The following is a 15,888-nucleotide window of genomic DNA, read 5'->3' on the forward strand; positions in this document are numbered from 1 at the left end:
TCTCAATTAGGTACAAAGGAAACAAAAACAACAAAGTACAATCTTTTTTCATTCTTTAACAAAATTAAACTTTTGATACATATATCTGTATATTTAAATTAGTGAAATTCTTAACACTGGTAAGATACAATACTGTCAGTACATTCTGATATCTGTTGTATATATTACATATGTGAGTGTAGCTTTCCCACTAAATATGGAATTTTTATCAATCTCAGAGGACCTCAACAGTATGCAGAAAGTTGGAAAGACCTGTCCAGACTGCATATAAACTTTAATAACTGACTGATAAAGCAAAAGAGAGACATAAAATTGAGCAGTTAAATATTTTGGCTTGTGCCTTTGTACGTAAGAGTTATATTTCAAACCAGATCTTGGGAACCAAAGTGGTAGAATTCTAAGAATGCTGAGGGTAAATTGAATTCTCAGGAAGGTAACAATAGAAGTTCATTATGTTTTTTTAAAAAAAGAATTAAACACATAAATAAAATGCTTTCAAGGTTAAGGGCAGGAGAGCGTTAGGGCTTTCAGTGTATATATGCAGAATTTCTATTCTACTGTTGCAGGATTGAATGGTCTTTCTGTTGGAAATATTCCCATGTTTGAAAACTTATGAGAATCTAAATAAAATGGTATTGCAACAGACGGTTCAATCTCTTTTGTTGTGATTGCCAATGTCTGATTTCTGAAATGTATACAGAAGTCTGTAGTTGTTTTCCACTATATATGTGGTATCACAGACATTTGAATACTGTAATCTGCAATTGCTGAGTTTCCATTGGCTATTCCATTTAATGTAGTAGTTCTTGCCAGCCATTCTGCTTCTGAAGGTGACTGTTTCCCTTTGATGGGCATGCAGACAGGCAGACATATCTCAAAAAGACATATCTCATATATCACATATATGCCCAAAGACATATAAAGTTCTTATAGTAAATTCACTGAGACGTTCATTCTGTGAAACAGATCTGTAGGCAAAGCTAGTGTAGAAGAAACGTATGCATTCTGAATTTCATAAAGGTCTCTTTAAAAATTTGATTCCACATTACTGTATATTCACAACAATGAGCATCACAAGTAAAAGAATCATAGACGCATCTAAAAGTCATGTGTCATCTTAAAGACTCTTTGTTTTTTGTTGCCACAGATTGACATGGCTATCCCTCTGGAACTCTAGCCATATCAATCCACTGCTATAGTGTGTCCTTTAGAAATTCTGTGGCTTGAAAGACCAGTGGAGCTAGCTAGAGACTAAATGGGAGCGTATTGGTCTGCTAAAAATGTTGTGACTAACACATTATAATGGAATAATACATTGGCCCATTTTCAGTGTTCAGAATAATTAACAGTGTACATCTATTCATGTTCACTAGTAAGTAAGTGCGACTGCATTTCATGGGTCTTATTCCTTAGTAAGTTTGGGTAGAGTAAGGCCCATCAAACACTGAAATACTTCTGAATAAGCATGCAAACAATTCGGCTGTATTCCTATCCCCGCCACCTTACCTACTCTAATTATTGTTTGCCCTCATCCCCAAATAAAAGTCACAGGAACTTCCATGTTTGCTTCAAATAAATGTGCTTTCATTATTTTCTTCCTTTAAACAATTAGATGCATGTCATTATTATTTTTTCTTTTCAGTATTTCAGGTTGTTGCAATGCACCTTTTGGGCTAAGTTTTTTCCTTTGTCCTACTTGTAGAGTCTGTAATCTCAGAAGTCCACAGTCTAACCATTCTTCGGTAGATACATAAATATATAGTATTGATGATTTCTGCTGGTGATCATGTTGCAGTTATTCTATACTGTAAGGGGGTAGTTTTTGTGAAGTACAGTCTTGCTCTGTTCTGGTGCAAAAATAATACACACCAGCAAATCCATGTTCTTAATTTGTCTGATAAAATCAACGCTCCCCCAATCTTCAGTTTTTTAGGTTGTGGATTTTTCTTGGTTTTGTTTGTTTCAGTGTTTCTGTTCACAAAGTTTGAAGCTTCAAGTAACCATAGTGATTAATAGTAAACGTTCAAACAAAATGAAAAATTCACATGAGCTTAACAAGGATGTACATGAGAACAAGAACCAGGAAAATAAGTAGAAAATTCAGTAGGAGGTTGAGGCCTCTGTTTGCTGCAAGATCCATTGTAGGCATCTCTTGCACTTTTTATGTGTGCAACAGAATTTGTGATCACAGTTTTGAGTTTGTTCAGTTTCAGTGCCAGTGAATGAAGGTTGTCAGATGTATATCACATCTTCAGTTCTTGGCTTTTTCTGAGCTTTTGCTGTCCAGCACCTAAGAGAAAATGGCTGATGAGCAACAACTATAGAAACCAGTCCCACATAAACACCATCTGCCCTCCAAAACACCCTTGAAAGAAGATGCAGAGAACTTTTTAATAAGTGGCATGGTTTGCACAAGATGACCTGACTAAGGGAGTTGTCTGTCTTATTGTGCCAAGTAGAAAAGTATTTTTTCCAAACAGCAGATGGCGTTTTACAATAAAACGCACGTTTACCTTTATAACTAGTCACATAGCACAACCCTGCCCTCCAAGTTGCTAATCATCTGGCTCTGTTCTCATTCTTAAATCATCTATTCACAAATCACATTTAGAATTTAATATTAATAAATCAATGAATCCTTATCTGCAGAAAGTCCTTATACCATGCACTGTGGGTGTGTCTATTGTTTGTAATACATCTTAGTTACCATATTTTCCCATGTATAAGACAAGGTTTTTTGCTAAAAAAAATAGTAAAAAATTGGGGGTCATCTTGTACATGGAACATGGGCATATGGGGGAATTTTAAAAATATTTAAGCATATGCCCAGGATTTTGGCTGAGGTGGGCCCTCCTGTTGCCATTCCCCCCTTCTCCCCCTCCAGGCTGCATCCTGGTGACTGGCTTGCTTCCTGAGGCCCCTGTTGGCTCAACCACCGGATCGAGAGCAGCTGCCACTGCCACCGCTGAGAGCTGCCTCAGCTACCTCTCCTTGCCCTGCTTTCCTTTCCCCCCTCTTTCCCTCTCAAACTCCCACCCTGCCCCCAACCCACTCACCATCTTCCTCAGCTCAGTTTGCTTGATGGCATGGCCCGAGGTTATCTAGAGTCACCAACGTCGGGAGTGGGTAATTCGCGTGCCTGCTGCCTTCCTTGGATGTGGTAGCCATTTCTCAGGCTCCCTCTCTGGAATCGAACCCTGATTCCCCATTACCCGTAGTCACCATGGTAGGCACAGAAAGTACCATCAAAAGTTGATGGTGTGGCCTGGCGCAGAGCGGCCGCTGCCTTCCCCCGGCTCTTTCTTGGCATCCTGCTTGGGAGCCTGCTTCCCCGCAGCAGCAGCTGCCACCGATGGGGGGGGGGAGCGTGTGGTGCCCCAGTCACTGCCTTTGCTTCTGCACCACAGTGCACTGCACGCACCTCCATGCTGGAAACTTTGAGGCTGATCGCCTCAAAAAAGATCAACAACTTGCCACCGCCAATCATCCAGATTTTCACTTCTATTTTATGGTTTCATTTTCATAATTTTGGGGTCAAAAAATAAGGGGGCGTCTCATACATGGAAAAACATGGTATGTTATATACAGCTTTCCACCTTGATGAGTGGGTCATTGGCAAGTGTGTAATTAAACTTGGGAAAGGATGACTGGATACTCTGCCACCATCTCTTAAGTTGGAGCTTTGAGGAGGCTTGGGTCATCTTCACATCTGCACTGATCTGACTGTCTCCATCGCCTACTCCAGAAGTTGAGGTGGGTCATATGAATGCATAGTGATTGAGCCACTTGGAGTCTTAGTCTCTCTTGGCTCCAGCAGGAAAGACTGGAGACAGTCTTGGTGGTGGCGGCGGCCATACAAGGCTCTAGCTCTGGAAAAGATTGAGAGAGCTATTTTTGCAGCAGATAGCTGTAGTTCAAGGAACACCTTTCCTGCTCTCTGTCAAAATGATCCCAACCTTTCTCCCTGGCTGCAAGGGGGCAAAATTGGGGCTAGACTTTTGCTACTTTCCACAGTGACAAAAGTTTGGAATTGGAGAACACAGCAGTTCCCAACTTCCTGGAGAGGCTCAGTGGTAGATCAGGAATTAATGCTATAATCCCACGTGGCTTCACCTGAACACGATGGGCCTTTTTTCTGAGGTAGCATTCATAGAATTGCTCTGAATGGGAGGGGCAAGGGCCCAGCCATACATTTTGACAGCTGCCAAGGCCAGCCAAAATTTTTGGTTATATGGATTTCTCAGCAATTATAGTCCCCTTTGGGGGAAAGCTATGACTGTTTAAAGTGGCGTGATACTGTTTTAAATGTATAGTGCAGGTGGGCCTCACTTTGTTAAATTTATTCAAGTTGATCAAATTTATTTACCAGTTTTAAATTGAAATAAACAGAAATAAGCCAAAAATGTCTTGCCAATCCATTAACCTTTATTTTTTATCTTAAGAAGGAACCAAACCTAATGTGTGTGTTTTTCTCAACACGGGAAGATCAGTTCATGTGTAACATAATTCGAAGAGTACATTCTCAATGTATGAAACAATTATAATAATTTAATGAGTCATTAGACATGGTTGCTTCTTACCAGTTCAGCTAAAATGATCACATGTACACTTCATAGAAATGATAAGTTTGGTTTCAAAACATTATGAACTCATTTTTAACCATTGGTGGGGTCAGTGCCTAGAAAAGCTTTGACCATGGTGAAGGTTCCTGGGGAGTATTAAATCCTCTAGTTCTTCCGTTCACAATTATTAACCAAGGTAAGAAATTGAAAGCATATATGCCCAATCCATGAGTAAACTCGACTCTATACCTCCCCCCCCCCAATATATAATATATAGACATCCATAGTAAGATGTTTTGGCTTTTTTGTACATTGAAGCAAATATTCAGATCTCTGAATGCCATTTTAAGGAGTGAAATTAAAAACAAACAAACCCACAACCAAACGACAAACTGCTTATATCAATCCTTTTTTTTTTTTTTTTACTGTATGGAAGCATTTATTCTGTTTTAAGTATTACTGAGCATTGCCAAAATACAAAGCATTGACCTCGCACTTTCCCCATACTTAGTGCTAGATTCAACTGATCTGGCATGCTAGAGGAAACCAGTGCTAGCACAACAGGGCTCCCCACCCCCATCCCCACTACACCCCCTGTGCCTCCCCATAATCTGCTCTGGAGAATCCTCAGAACAGTGTGCAGAGAAGGGGAAGGGAGATCATTCTGTCAGGCAAGAGGAAATGCTTGCACTGATGGAACAATCTCCTTAGCGCTGCATTGAATCCCAACTTTTACGTTTGAGAAAAGTATTGATATCAGTTTTACTTCATTACTTGGGTTTTTGTGCACAAAACTCTTACTTGTCATACTCTATCTACATCCAGTGTCTTCCACCACTTTCAGATTACCTTACTTGAACACACAAGCGAGGATATGCAGTATTTGCAAATATATCTAATGCCTGAAGGTTTATTTACATCTGGCCACAGTTTGGGTCTCAGTGCTTCTTTCAGGCTGTTCTAGACAAATGCCATTGCTGAAATGTGCAATATGTATGTCAGGTGGAAAATTAACTTCATTTAACTATGGGTTGATTGAATACGTTTATTTTTCAGACCGGAAAGTCTGTGACCATGTAATGGTTTAACATTAATTTCAAGGTTTCAGTCATAAATATGCTAAAGCAAGCTTAATAATAGTTTGAGTAAACAATCAAAGTACTCTAGATTTGAAAGTCGGCTGTGCAGAATATTTTCTAAACTATATAATGATCTAAGTGTACCTGTTAACAGTTCATTTAGCCTCCATCTCTACCTACCCATTCAAATGTGAACCCATTTCAGAGCCATAGTTAAAACTTATTGATGATCATATGTAAAACTTGCTATTGGACATTTTATAGCTTTTTTTACTAACACATCGATTCAGTAAAACAAGTCTGTAACATACACTTAACAATACGTTTCAAATCACTGTTCAGTACAGGAGCCTTTAACGTGGTTGCAGTGGCTAATATGTGAATAGTGCAGCCGGTTAGAAATCGTTTAGTCCGAATGCTGGACTTTCTTGCAAGGATTTCCTTGTGCTGGAAATTTCCTCTTTGGTTCTTTTCTCTCTCTGGCTGCTTTCCCCATTTGCACAGCGCAGTGAAGATCAATCAAAGAAGCCAGACTTCAAAGAAGCATCACAATGATGCAGATAAGCAAGAGGCATATTAAGATAAGACAAAAATTCACAAAGAGCTCTTGAAGCCTTTGGCGTGTTTGTGGGTTCACCTCAATAGTTGAGGCTCTCCTCATGGCAGACCGGGTTATGTACTGGACCTTCTCCATGGCAGCAGGAAAGCGCAAATTTTAAGGAAGTGGGTGCAGATTTTTAAGAAGCAGTGGTTTTCAAGGGCAGTGCAAAGTGCTCAATATCTTCTTGTTTGCTTTGTTTTAAGAGTCTTTGTGGAGCTGGGGAAAGCAGGAAAGTGAAGTGTTAGAAATACAACAAACAGTGCATTGACCAGGGCAAGTGCAGATTATTTCCAAGAAAACCAAATGTTTGAAACAAGCATGTGAGATTTCTTTACTGTGTGAGACACTTATACATAAAAAACAAATCTTAACAATAAGACCAGACCTGCCTTTCAATAATACCACACACACTAAACTTGTTCTCAAGACCACTGCGTATGATATGGAAAAGAGCTGTTTGCAGCAGGTTTACGATAACACATTTGAAGGAGAGAGTCATGTGTTTAATATGTGGCTGGAATACACCTCCTGGGTACACATGTTTACAATTCATCATAGAGAGTAACAGTGGACATGCTGCAAACACGTCCATGTCTTGTAAAGCAATCCTGAGAGATGTGGTTCATTTGCAGTACCAGGTGTGACTTGTGACCCATTAAGCTGAATGTAGCCCACCGGCCATGTATGGTGGTTCACAAAGGGCTTGTTAAGCCTTCTGTTTTTAATGCCTGCCCAAGACTGCAAAAACAGTGAAGCTGTCAAGCTCTTGGCAGTCCAAAATGCATAGTTGGTGGGCTCTGTTCAGCTTAGATCACATTTGCAAAGGAATGTTTTATATAAATACACTCTACAACTCGGCTTGACTTTCCATTACTTTTTAGCTCTGTTTGATTCTGTATAAATGAAGGGCAATAGACCATTAGCCATTAAAATATTTGGCTGACACCATGTTCAGTTCTTTTTTTCTTTTCTTTTTGTTTTTCCGGTTTACATTTGACAAGGGTAGATACTCTAAAAAACACACACACACACACACAGAGGGGGGGGCAGGCAGGCACAAGACAAGGGACCTTGTAAAAAAGTGTTCCTTCTTCTAGCCAAATATGGACTCAGTTATGCTAAAGTGTTTATTCTACTCTAAGCAAGCCGTAGTGAATTAAATACTAACAGATTTGTATTAAACACCTTTGTTAAATATGGCGTGACACTTCACAGACATGTCACATAGCTAGCTGATGGAAATAGTTATCAGTCGGTTGTTACTGAATAAAAAGCACAGATGCCCTCTTCCTGCATGTAATATTTTAAGATGAAATTATTTGATGGAAAAACTACGCTCTCTGGGAAGGTCAGCAACATACTTCTTGATAGAACAGTATTTTTGGCAAGCTAGGCTGTGGCTTTTTCTGTAGTTAAGAACTTGCATTTGTCAACATGAGGCTTTTCAAAGAGTTAAGACTTGATGATTAATCATAACATATAAGCAAACAGCTGTGATCTCATTTCACTGCAATACATATAGCTAGATGAATACTGTTGCCTGTCATTATTGCTCTGAAATTGGAGAAGACATTGGAAGGATATCAGTGTTCCGTTTATTGTTTTTGTTTTTGTTTTGTATCTCTGTACTAGACCTTAAAAGACATTTGAAGGAAACAAGAATCACATCCCAAGCCTATGTTCATTTAAATCCCACTTTGTTCATTGGGGTAGTCTGGTCTATTTTCTCCTGTCTTGTTCGGAAAACTGAGAGTTCTTAAAATTGAATCCCTCAATTCCATTTAACTTAAAGTTTTGCTGATGTCAATTCAGACATCAAGTAGTTAGTACACAAAAAGTGGAGGATTCAGAATAAAAATGGGTTCTTTGATTACAGATGAGTGTCCACTAGATAGAAAAGAGGAAGAGGAGCAGTAGCAGTTGTTCTTTCATTGTTTTCTAAAAATTTTTTAAAAAGAAAATGGCGAGTGCTGCTTCATTATTCCACTAGAGGTCATCAGTTTACTGCTGATTTCCCCTTCTTGAAAGTTCATTCAGGAGAGACAGCTTATAAATGAGGGTGAGACCATTAATATCACAACATTTTTGAGGAATAAGTCTGTTCTGCTGGGAGTCAGTTCTATTGTCCCTCTCCCAAAATTGTTTTGATACTGTTAGTGGCAGCAGTTAATCAGTTATTTCTGTGCAAGTGAAGAGATTTACTTTATCCCACTTAAATCAGTCTTGGGATTCGTTTAAGAGGCTAGGGGCAGATTTGCATCATATAATCTTATCATGAGCAGTGTCAGCCATCAGGTATAACAAGAAAAGAAAGATAAATAGAGGTGGTATATATGTATTTTTTTTGGGGGGGGGAGACTGGGCGTTGGCGAGAAAGGGCAGGAAACAACAGTATGGAAAAAGGAGGAATAGTGGTGCCCAAGAAGCTACGTGAAAGAAGCAATGAGCACATATATATTGGCTAATTAAGCAATCTGTGGCCTTTTAAACTGTTTGGGGGTTATTATTTTTGTTTGTTACTATGGTATGCATTTTTGTGTTTTTATATTGTAAACCACCAGGTTTACATGCAGGCCAGTATAGAAACTGAATAAAGTATAATAAATAATAATAGAATTGGTTCAAGATTCTAGGGAAAAGGTGAGATGAGTCAATAAGAGAAACAGAAATGGGATTATAGAATGTTAAGAAAAAAGTTTAGGGGAAAGTTCATATTTTCAGTCACAGAGAAAAGGCTCACTTTCATAAGAGTGACAAAAGCTGTTTCAAAGAGAAAAGCCTAAGAGTGAACTGATCTCTCCTGACATATTAAAAGTAATAAATAAATAAATGTTTAGCTAGCCTGCAAGGAAAATGAAGCAGAAAAGAACTTTCGGGGTGTCTAAAGCGTGTTTTGAGATTTTCCTCCTTCCAGTATAAGTTCCTTTTTTAAAAAAATAAATAAATGAAAAATCACAAAGCAAACACCCCCCCCTTTTAAAAATAACAATAAAAATAAAACTTTTTCTTAGTTTTATTATGCCCCTTTCCCCACTTGAGAACATACAGTGAAATGGATCGTTTTGCTATTTAAGTCAGTGAAGGAAGTTATCCTAACATGCTGTATGTAGAATTGCTCTGAGAGTCTTCCGAAAGCTAGTGTTTGTGTCTGTGATAATGTAACAGAATTGGCTGTTATTCTGTGTTGGTGTGTGTGTGTGTGTGTGTGTGTGTGTATGTAAAGGCCTCTTGTGGACAAAAATAAAAATGCATCTGATTGCTTTGAAAAATGTCTATAATAGAAATTAGGTAGTATTAAAAAACTACAAAATCAGGTACTTTGAAAATGGGGAGTTCTGTTTCTATTGGTGTATAAGTGTTTTCACTAATATATATTTCTGTTACAATGTTAAAAAGGAATTCTGAGTATGCAAAACTTAATCAAATAGTAACAGCTTTCTAGTGAAAATACAACTTCCCTCTAGCAACAAGTTTAAGCCTTTATTGATCAATAACAACACCTTTAATTTTTGCTGGCACCTTTACATGGGAAACACAGCAGAACATATTTCCAAGTAAACGTTCATGGGACTGCATTTTGAATTAAAACTGATTAGTGGATGGAGAGAAAAAATGATACAGTAAATCTTTCCTTCAGCTCTATAAATAGTTCTCTCCTCTCTCTAACGGTAAAATGATTTTATTTGGTTCTTTTTCTGTTTTTGGTATATGTGCTCATGATTACAATTGTGAGTTGGATCCAGATTTAGTCTTACTGAGAGCTGACCCATTGAAATGACGACTAACTTAAGCCCCATTGAATTCAGTGTGTCTGTTCTTAGCATGGCAGTGGGTTGGATCCAACGAAGTCATACTTGGAGTAGACTCACTGAAATGGACAGAGGTGACTAACTTAAGACCATTGATTTCAGTGGGCCTATTCTGAGTGTCTTTAATAAAACACTTCAGTGGTTGAAAACATTACATGTCACTTGTAAATTAACACTGTAGGTAGGCTGCTTGAAATAAACACCTAGTTAATGACAGTGGCTACAACAATGCAGCAAGATTAGGCTTCTTAAAGCCCAGTGTTTTTAAGTGACCTTAACTGTGTAGGATAATAGCCACTGGCTAGGATCCAAGAAATCAGGCTACTAAATCTGTGCCCAACATGTCACTGGGCTTTTGGTGAGTTTTTTAAATAGCAACACCTCTCCATGCCACATTACAAACCATTTTAAAACACCAAGGACTTTAAAAATCAGTTTGTGATATGGCATGGGGTGTCATGTAATTCTCACTGGCTATGCAGAAACCCTTGGGCTTTCTTAAATAAATACTCTGGTTGCAGGGAATATTAGTATTAGATGTGGCTTGCTTGGCTGTAGTAAAAAAATACATGTACAAGTATACCTGTTCGTACCAAAACTGCTTAACTCCTAATCTGCAATGTAAACACTACAAAAATAAGATACTTTTACAAAAATAATAATAAGAATATAGTAACATTTTCAATAGAAAATTGAGAGTCTAGAAGGGAGGGGGAATAACAAAATTTCTGACACTGTGACAGCAGGATCCTTTGCTGTCCACAAAACACTGAAATATAGCTTGATTCTGTCTGAATTCTTTTACAATGTTTCTTCCCAAATCATACGCCCTGCCCCCTCTATGTACAAATGCTTTTGCTGTACCTGCATTTATTATCAAACAACCCTAAAAAGATGCAGAAGGTAAGCAGTGTTGGCGTTCTGCATCAAGCTAATGTTTCTCAACAAAGGCTGCAGACCTCTCTCTTCAAGTAGGATAGCTAATTTAGAAACCCACAATCCCTTATACATTTTTATTTTTTTTTAAAAAAAAACATATTCCCTTACCTCAATAGCCAGTGATTTCTGAAATATGTGATGGTATGCTCTGGGAAACTACGAGGCTTCTCCGTCACCAAGTTTGTGGGAACAACTGAAGTTGGTGGAGGGAAAAAATAACAAAAGTTTCATAGGCAGGGCTCATGATGTCATCCAGGAATTTAACTCTAGTGATTGGTTATAGAAGAGGCTTTATAAGAACAGGGACGTTGCACAGCTTACATCATTTAAAGCAGTGATATTTTGTTCTTGAGCTATAGGGAAGAGGAGTGAGTTAGAAAGGACTCTATATGTCTACAAATGTTATTGACATGTGAATTCAGTCAATAACAAGTGTACAGTTAGTACACATCACTTTCGAATGACAAAATCTCTCACTGTTTCCCAACTGGACTTACTGTTTTCGGTAACTTTCTTGTAAAGCTGTGTACAAAAACGAAAAACTGAAACACATGATTTATATTTTGCACGTGCTAATGAATATTAAGGACCACTTTTTCCAGTGATCAGGACTCTAGTAATGCTTACTGTGGATTTGATCTAAACCTATCTCTCTCATGCCACACACTGCCTTTGGAATTATGAGTTTCAAAACAGTTTGCAGTATTAAGTAGCCTCTGCTGTTCGGGGAACGGAAGGATTCAAAATTATCTCTTGTGGTGTTCCTGGAGTAGGTCTTCGGATTGTGCCGGAAAGTAAATATGGTAGCCTATTGGTTCTGCACGTGACTTTGAAAGAGCTCAAGAAACTTCACAATGTTATGGTAAATTTATCACACTGTTGGCAAATAGTTTCCATATTTTTGTCATAACAAAATATGAAATCACTTCCTAATGCAAGTGACTCCCCCCCTCTGATGTTTGTACTGTATCAAATTAGCAATTTTAGGAGTGATGCAAGTAGCACTCCTTTTATCAGCACTGTAGAGCTTCATTATTGTTGGGGTGATAGATCTTAGAGGCTTTCAAGAAAAATACATTTTTAGTTAAAAAAAGAACTTTTGTCAGTTGGAAAGAAGGTACCATCTTGTTTTACCACATGTGATTACAAATTGGATCACTTACATATGGATAGAATACAGGCTATTGAAAGTTGCATCTTGAGTTTCATTTAACACACTTATTAAATGTGAAATTTTGATGATTAAACATGTCGTTTATAGCGTAGAAATGAGTTTCGAAAACATGCTTTATGACTGTTGTATTATGACAGTTCTAATATTTATGGACCATTCTTCCACAATTACTAGAAGAAATTGTATTTAAAAAATCATTTCAGTGCAGAAAAGAATATTGTGAACCTAGGAAATCCCTTCTCAAATACCAGCAGTATTCGAAACCCCCATTGTTCTAGTCGCACTTTGCGAGAGGGAATTTCATTAGTGCAATCAGTTTCTGACTTCTGGGTGCAGTACTGCGCCTAAGATTTCAGATTAAAACTGCAGAGTAGAAGGAAAGGAGGACCCTTTTTCTGCCCCCCTACTTCCAGCTACTCTCTGAAGACTGGAGAAGAGACCCTAAGAATATTAGGGGGGTGGGCAGAGGAAGGACTAGACCATGTAAAAAATGAACATAATATTTTAGCTGTAGTTCATTCATTTTCAGCTTTGTATTCTTGTTATTTAAAAAGCGTGCCTAGACATTCCTTTGTTGCACCCATAACCTAGGTTTAATGTGCCATTTAGCTCCTAGCTTTCATATCCTTTCACAGCCCTTTTCATGTTCCTCCTTTCTCAGTCTCTTAGATGTCCCCTTTCCTCAGACCCTTGTTTTATCACCTACTGTTGCCCTGCTTCTTTGATTATGAGCTAACTTGCCCTCCTTCCTTACTGTTTCCTGTGGCTTCTTTGTCCTCTGCTTCCTGGGCTTGAAAAAAAATGTTTTGTTTCCTATAGAATTGGAATGTTTGTGAACATTCCTTGACAGCACATCTGCATATCCAATCTTTGTCAGAAGCTTTGTCACCAGCTTATCTAATTTTATAGTTTATCTAGACACAGTTTCTTAAGTGCCATGCAAATAAAAGTGATCCATCCCTGTATTTGATACTTGTAAGTTTTACATATCTTTGTGAATATGCTCACATGTCCTCTGAAGAGAGGGGAAACAGTTTGAAGCACCTTCTGGACATATGTCAGTCATGCACAGATAAAATAATACACCTTATTTAATTTCTAGGTTACATGAGAGGGACCTGAAAATAATTGATGTCTTGGAATACTGGCACATATAAAAAGCAAAGCATGTATTTAAGCTTTGAGTTGACTTTCATTTTCTTCAGGGGACAAAAATGTGCAGCTGCTGCTTACATGGCCTTAAATGGAAATGATCTGGGTTTTCTCCAGAGGGATTAGGAACCTACGACCAGAGCATGTTTCTCTTTGCTTGTTTATAGAGATGTGGTAAGAAAATATATATTTGGGGGTCACATCTAAGGAGAGAAACATTTTATACTTTGTTCTAGCAACATATTTGCTTTTTAAAAAATGTATACCTTGGAAATAATTCTGACATCTTATATACTTATTTCTAAGTATATCTTTATTTGTACTGTAAAAAGATATGACTATGAGTTGAAAGGTCATGAGCAACCATGGCTATGACAGTGCACTAGCATGGTGCACTTGGTTTGCCACTGCATGCCTAAGAGCTGCCTTTCTAACCAGGCTGCCAAAAACATTTTAAGCCATGGTTGAGGCATAATGCTGCTCCAAACCTATGTGCTTGTGGAAGGGGTCATATATCATTAAGCAGAGCAGAAGCTTTGAATGGAGAATGTCCTGGTTCAAATTGCTGGCCTCTCCAGTTAAAGAATCTCTAGTAATGTGTCTTGAAAAGGTCTTCTTTCTGAGAGACTACGGACAGTGCTGAGATACAAGGACCAATGGACTGAACCCAGTCTTGTATTTAATCACTAGCCTGGTAGCCTTGGGCAAGAAAGGATTGCTAGCAGGCATGCTAATGGAATTCCACACAGGAAGTGGGTGGACAAGCATTCCTCTTCTGCCAGTCCCCAGCAGGCTTGTGTTATGTTATGTTGTGTTGTACTGTAAACTTTTGTGGACTTACAAGGCTGGGCTGAACCAATATGAGACAGTTTAATATATTCATAAATGCATTTTTTGTGGGATTACATCTCATAAACAGCACAGTAAGGAGGACATGGCCTACATGCCTGTAATGAAGAAAACATTCAAGTCATACCATGGAAATGGCCAATGTCATGTATGCACACAAACTAAATATCTGACCCAAAGCTCTATATTGTTGCGATATTCTGTAGAACCAATTATAAAGCCAGTTTGCTTTTTGGGAGGGATGGTTTTATTTTGTTTGATTTTGAGGCATTTTTTTTAGACTTGCCCTCTTGTTGGGACCCATGTCTTATTTGAAGTTGTTTTTCTTATTAAAAACAATTTATTGCTTTAGAAAAAGGAAACTATTCACTGGGAACAAAACCAGAAAGTTTGCTTAACTAATAACAAATAAGACCAAATTTAGAATGTTAACATAGAGCATGAGAATGCTATTAATTCAGTTCTGAGAGTTCCTTCTCTTCTGCACCCTGGATTGGTCTCAAGGGAGTTGAATGATGATGTAGTGGACACCACATTTCTTACCTCTGCACGAAACAAAAAAAAGATTTGCAGAGTTGGGAATAGACATTAAAGACTGGTTGCAATGGCAGTATTTTTTTCAACCATAATGATATTGGGAATTGCTTTTGATTGTACCCTGTTTTTTGTCCGCATGAATGAACTTGAGGGTTTCAGAGCTGAAATGTATTCTGGAAGTGGTCCTAAGAATTTGTAAACACTAGTACTTGCATTTAATAAGTCAAAACGAAAACAAGTATTTGTATTGTTCTTATGAATGAAAATTAGTTTTAATATCATATAGAAAACCCTAAAATATTTTAAGCCCTCAGAATCACCATCAATATCTCTACCCCCCCCCCGGCCTTCCTCTTGGAATAGTAGAACCTTTACAACAGCAGAGAATATCTGGATTGTCATTAACATTAATGGTCAGTGTTTATACTCCCCCCCCCCCCCTTGGTCATGCACTGTTAACACCTATAGTCATGAACATGTCAATCAGGCATGTTAAGGGCAAGAAACTATTTCTTTGGCATTTTGACCTGTTTGGAAGGTTTATAGAAACAAAGCTAAAAACTAGGTTGTTAGGTTGGACCATACAGTGTGAATTCATATTAATTTTCCCCACCATGTAACATGTTACTTTAGAAAACATTACTTATTTGGCATAAACAGCAGCAGCAGCTCTTGTGTTAAGAGTCTTGTAACTTTGGAGCTGTACTGAGTGTTTTTCTGATAAACTGTTCCAAGAAGCACCAAGATTAGCTGTGTTCTTTGACATGTTATGAGTGCTGGATGAACGCAGAGGCAAAGGCATATGAAGGAGAGATAAAAGGCTGAAATGCCAGTTGAGGTACTGTTCCAGTAAGCAAGAATTCTGGTACTGGATTATCTCTACTTTAGCAGCAATTACAGACTAGAGGCCAAAGATTACATTTGTCACTCAAGCTGTTAAGATTTTCAGCGGTGGTTTACATTTTTACAAGGAGAGCATTCTGGCTCTGTACAAAGTATAATGAAGTAGAATTTACTTTAACTATCTAGAAAAGTGCCTTTCAAGGTTTAAACAGCAATGGTCTGGATCTCCCCATTAAAAGTACAGTTCACTCTTTCCACTGGTTTGCCTAGTCTTGGGTCAGGAGAAAGAGGGAAATTAATGAAAGCCTATGACTACAAAAATAACTTGTGAGGGTATTGTAGT

General features: G+C 38.2%; 2 protein-coding genes across 6 annotated transcripts in view; one reads left to right on the top strand and one right to left on the bottom strand.

Annotated features, from left to right (window-relative positions):
- CEP85L (centrosomal protein 85L) overlaps positions 1–15,888 on the top strand; it is a 123,541-nt gene that overhangs the window by 73,252 nt on the left and 34,401 nt on the right. The gene's annotated exons all lie outside the window — the stretch shown is intronic.
- PLN (phospholamban) lies at positions 1,563–11,502 on the bottom strand. 2 transcript variants are annotated; one of them, XR_014217817.1, is made up of 3 exons: positions 11,488–11,502; positions 11,099–11,256; positions 1,563–2,290 (listed from the first exon to the last, which is right to left on the bottom strand). XR_014217817.1 is itself a non-coding variant. In XM_082216201.1 (2 exons), exon 2 carries the CDS (start codon positions 6,333–6,335, stop codon positions 6,177–6,179), a length of 159 nt encoding a protein of 52 aa, XP_082072327.1. In that variant the 5' UTR covers positions 6,336–6,458; positions 11,099–11,256; the 3' UTR covers positions 4,404–6,176. The 2 variants fall into 2 exon arrangements, 1 of the variants encoding a protein (XP_082072327.1); XM_082216201.1 differs by lacking the exons at positions 1,563–2,290; positions 11,488–11,502 and adding an exon at positions 4,404–6,458.

The sequence above is a fragment of the Podarcis vaucheri genome (genome assembly GCF_965113315.1).
Source record: "Podarcis vaucheri genome assembly, chromosome: 3".
Classification (NCBI taxonomy): Eukaryota; Metazoa; Chordata; class Lepidosauria; order Squamata; family Lacertidae; genus Podarcis; species Podarcis vaucheri.

Bases quoted from the DNA above. Each gene is read 5' to 3' on its own strand.
- PLN (XM_082216201.1), bottom strand. From the start codon at position 6,335: ATGGAGAAGGTCCAGTACATAACCCGGTCTGCCATGAGGAGAGCCTCA.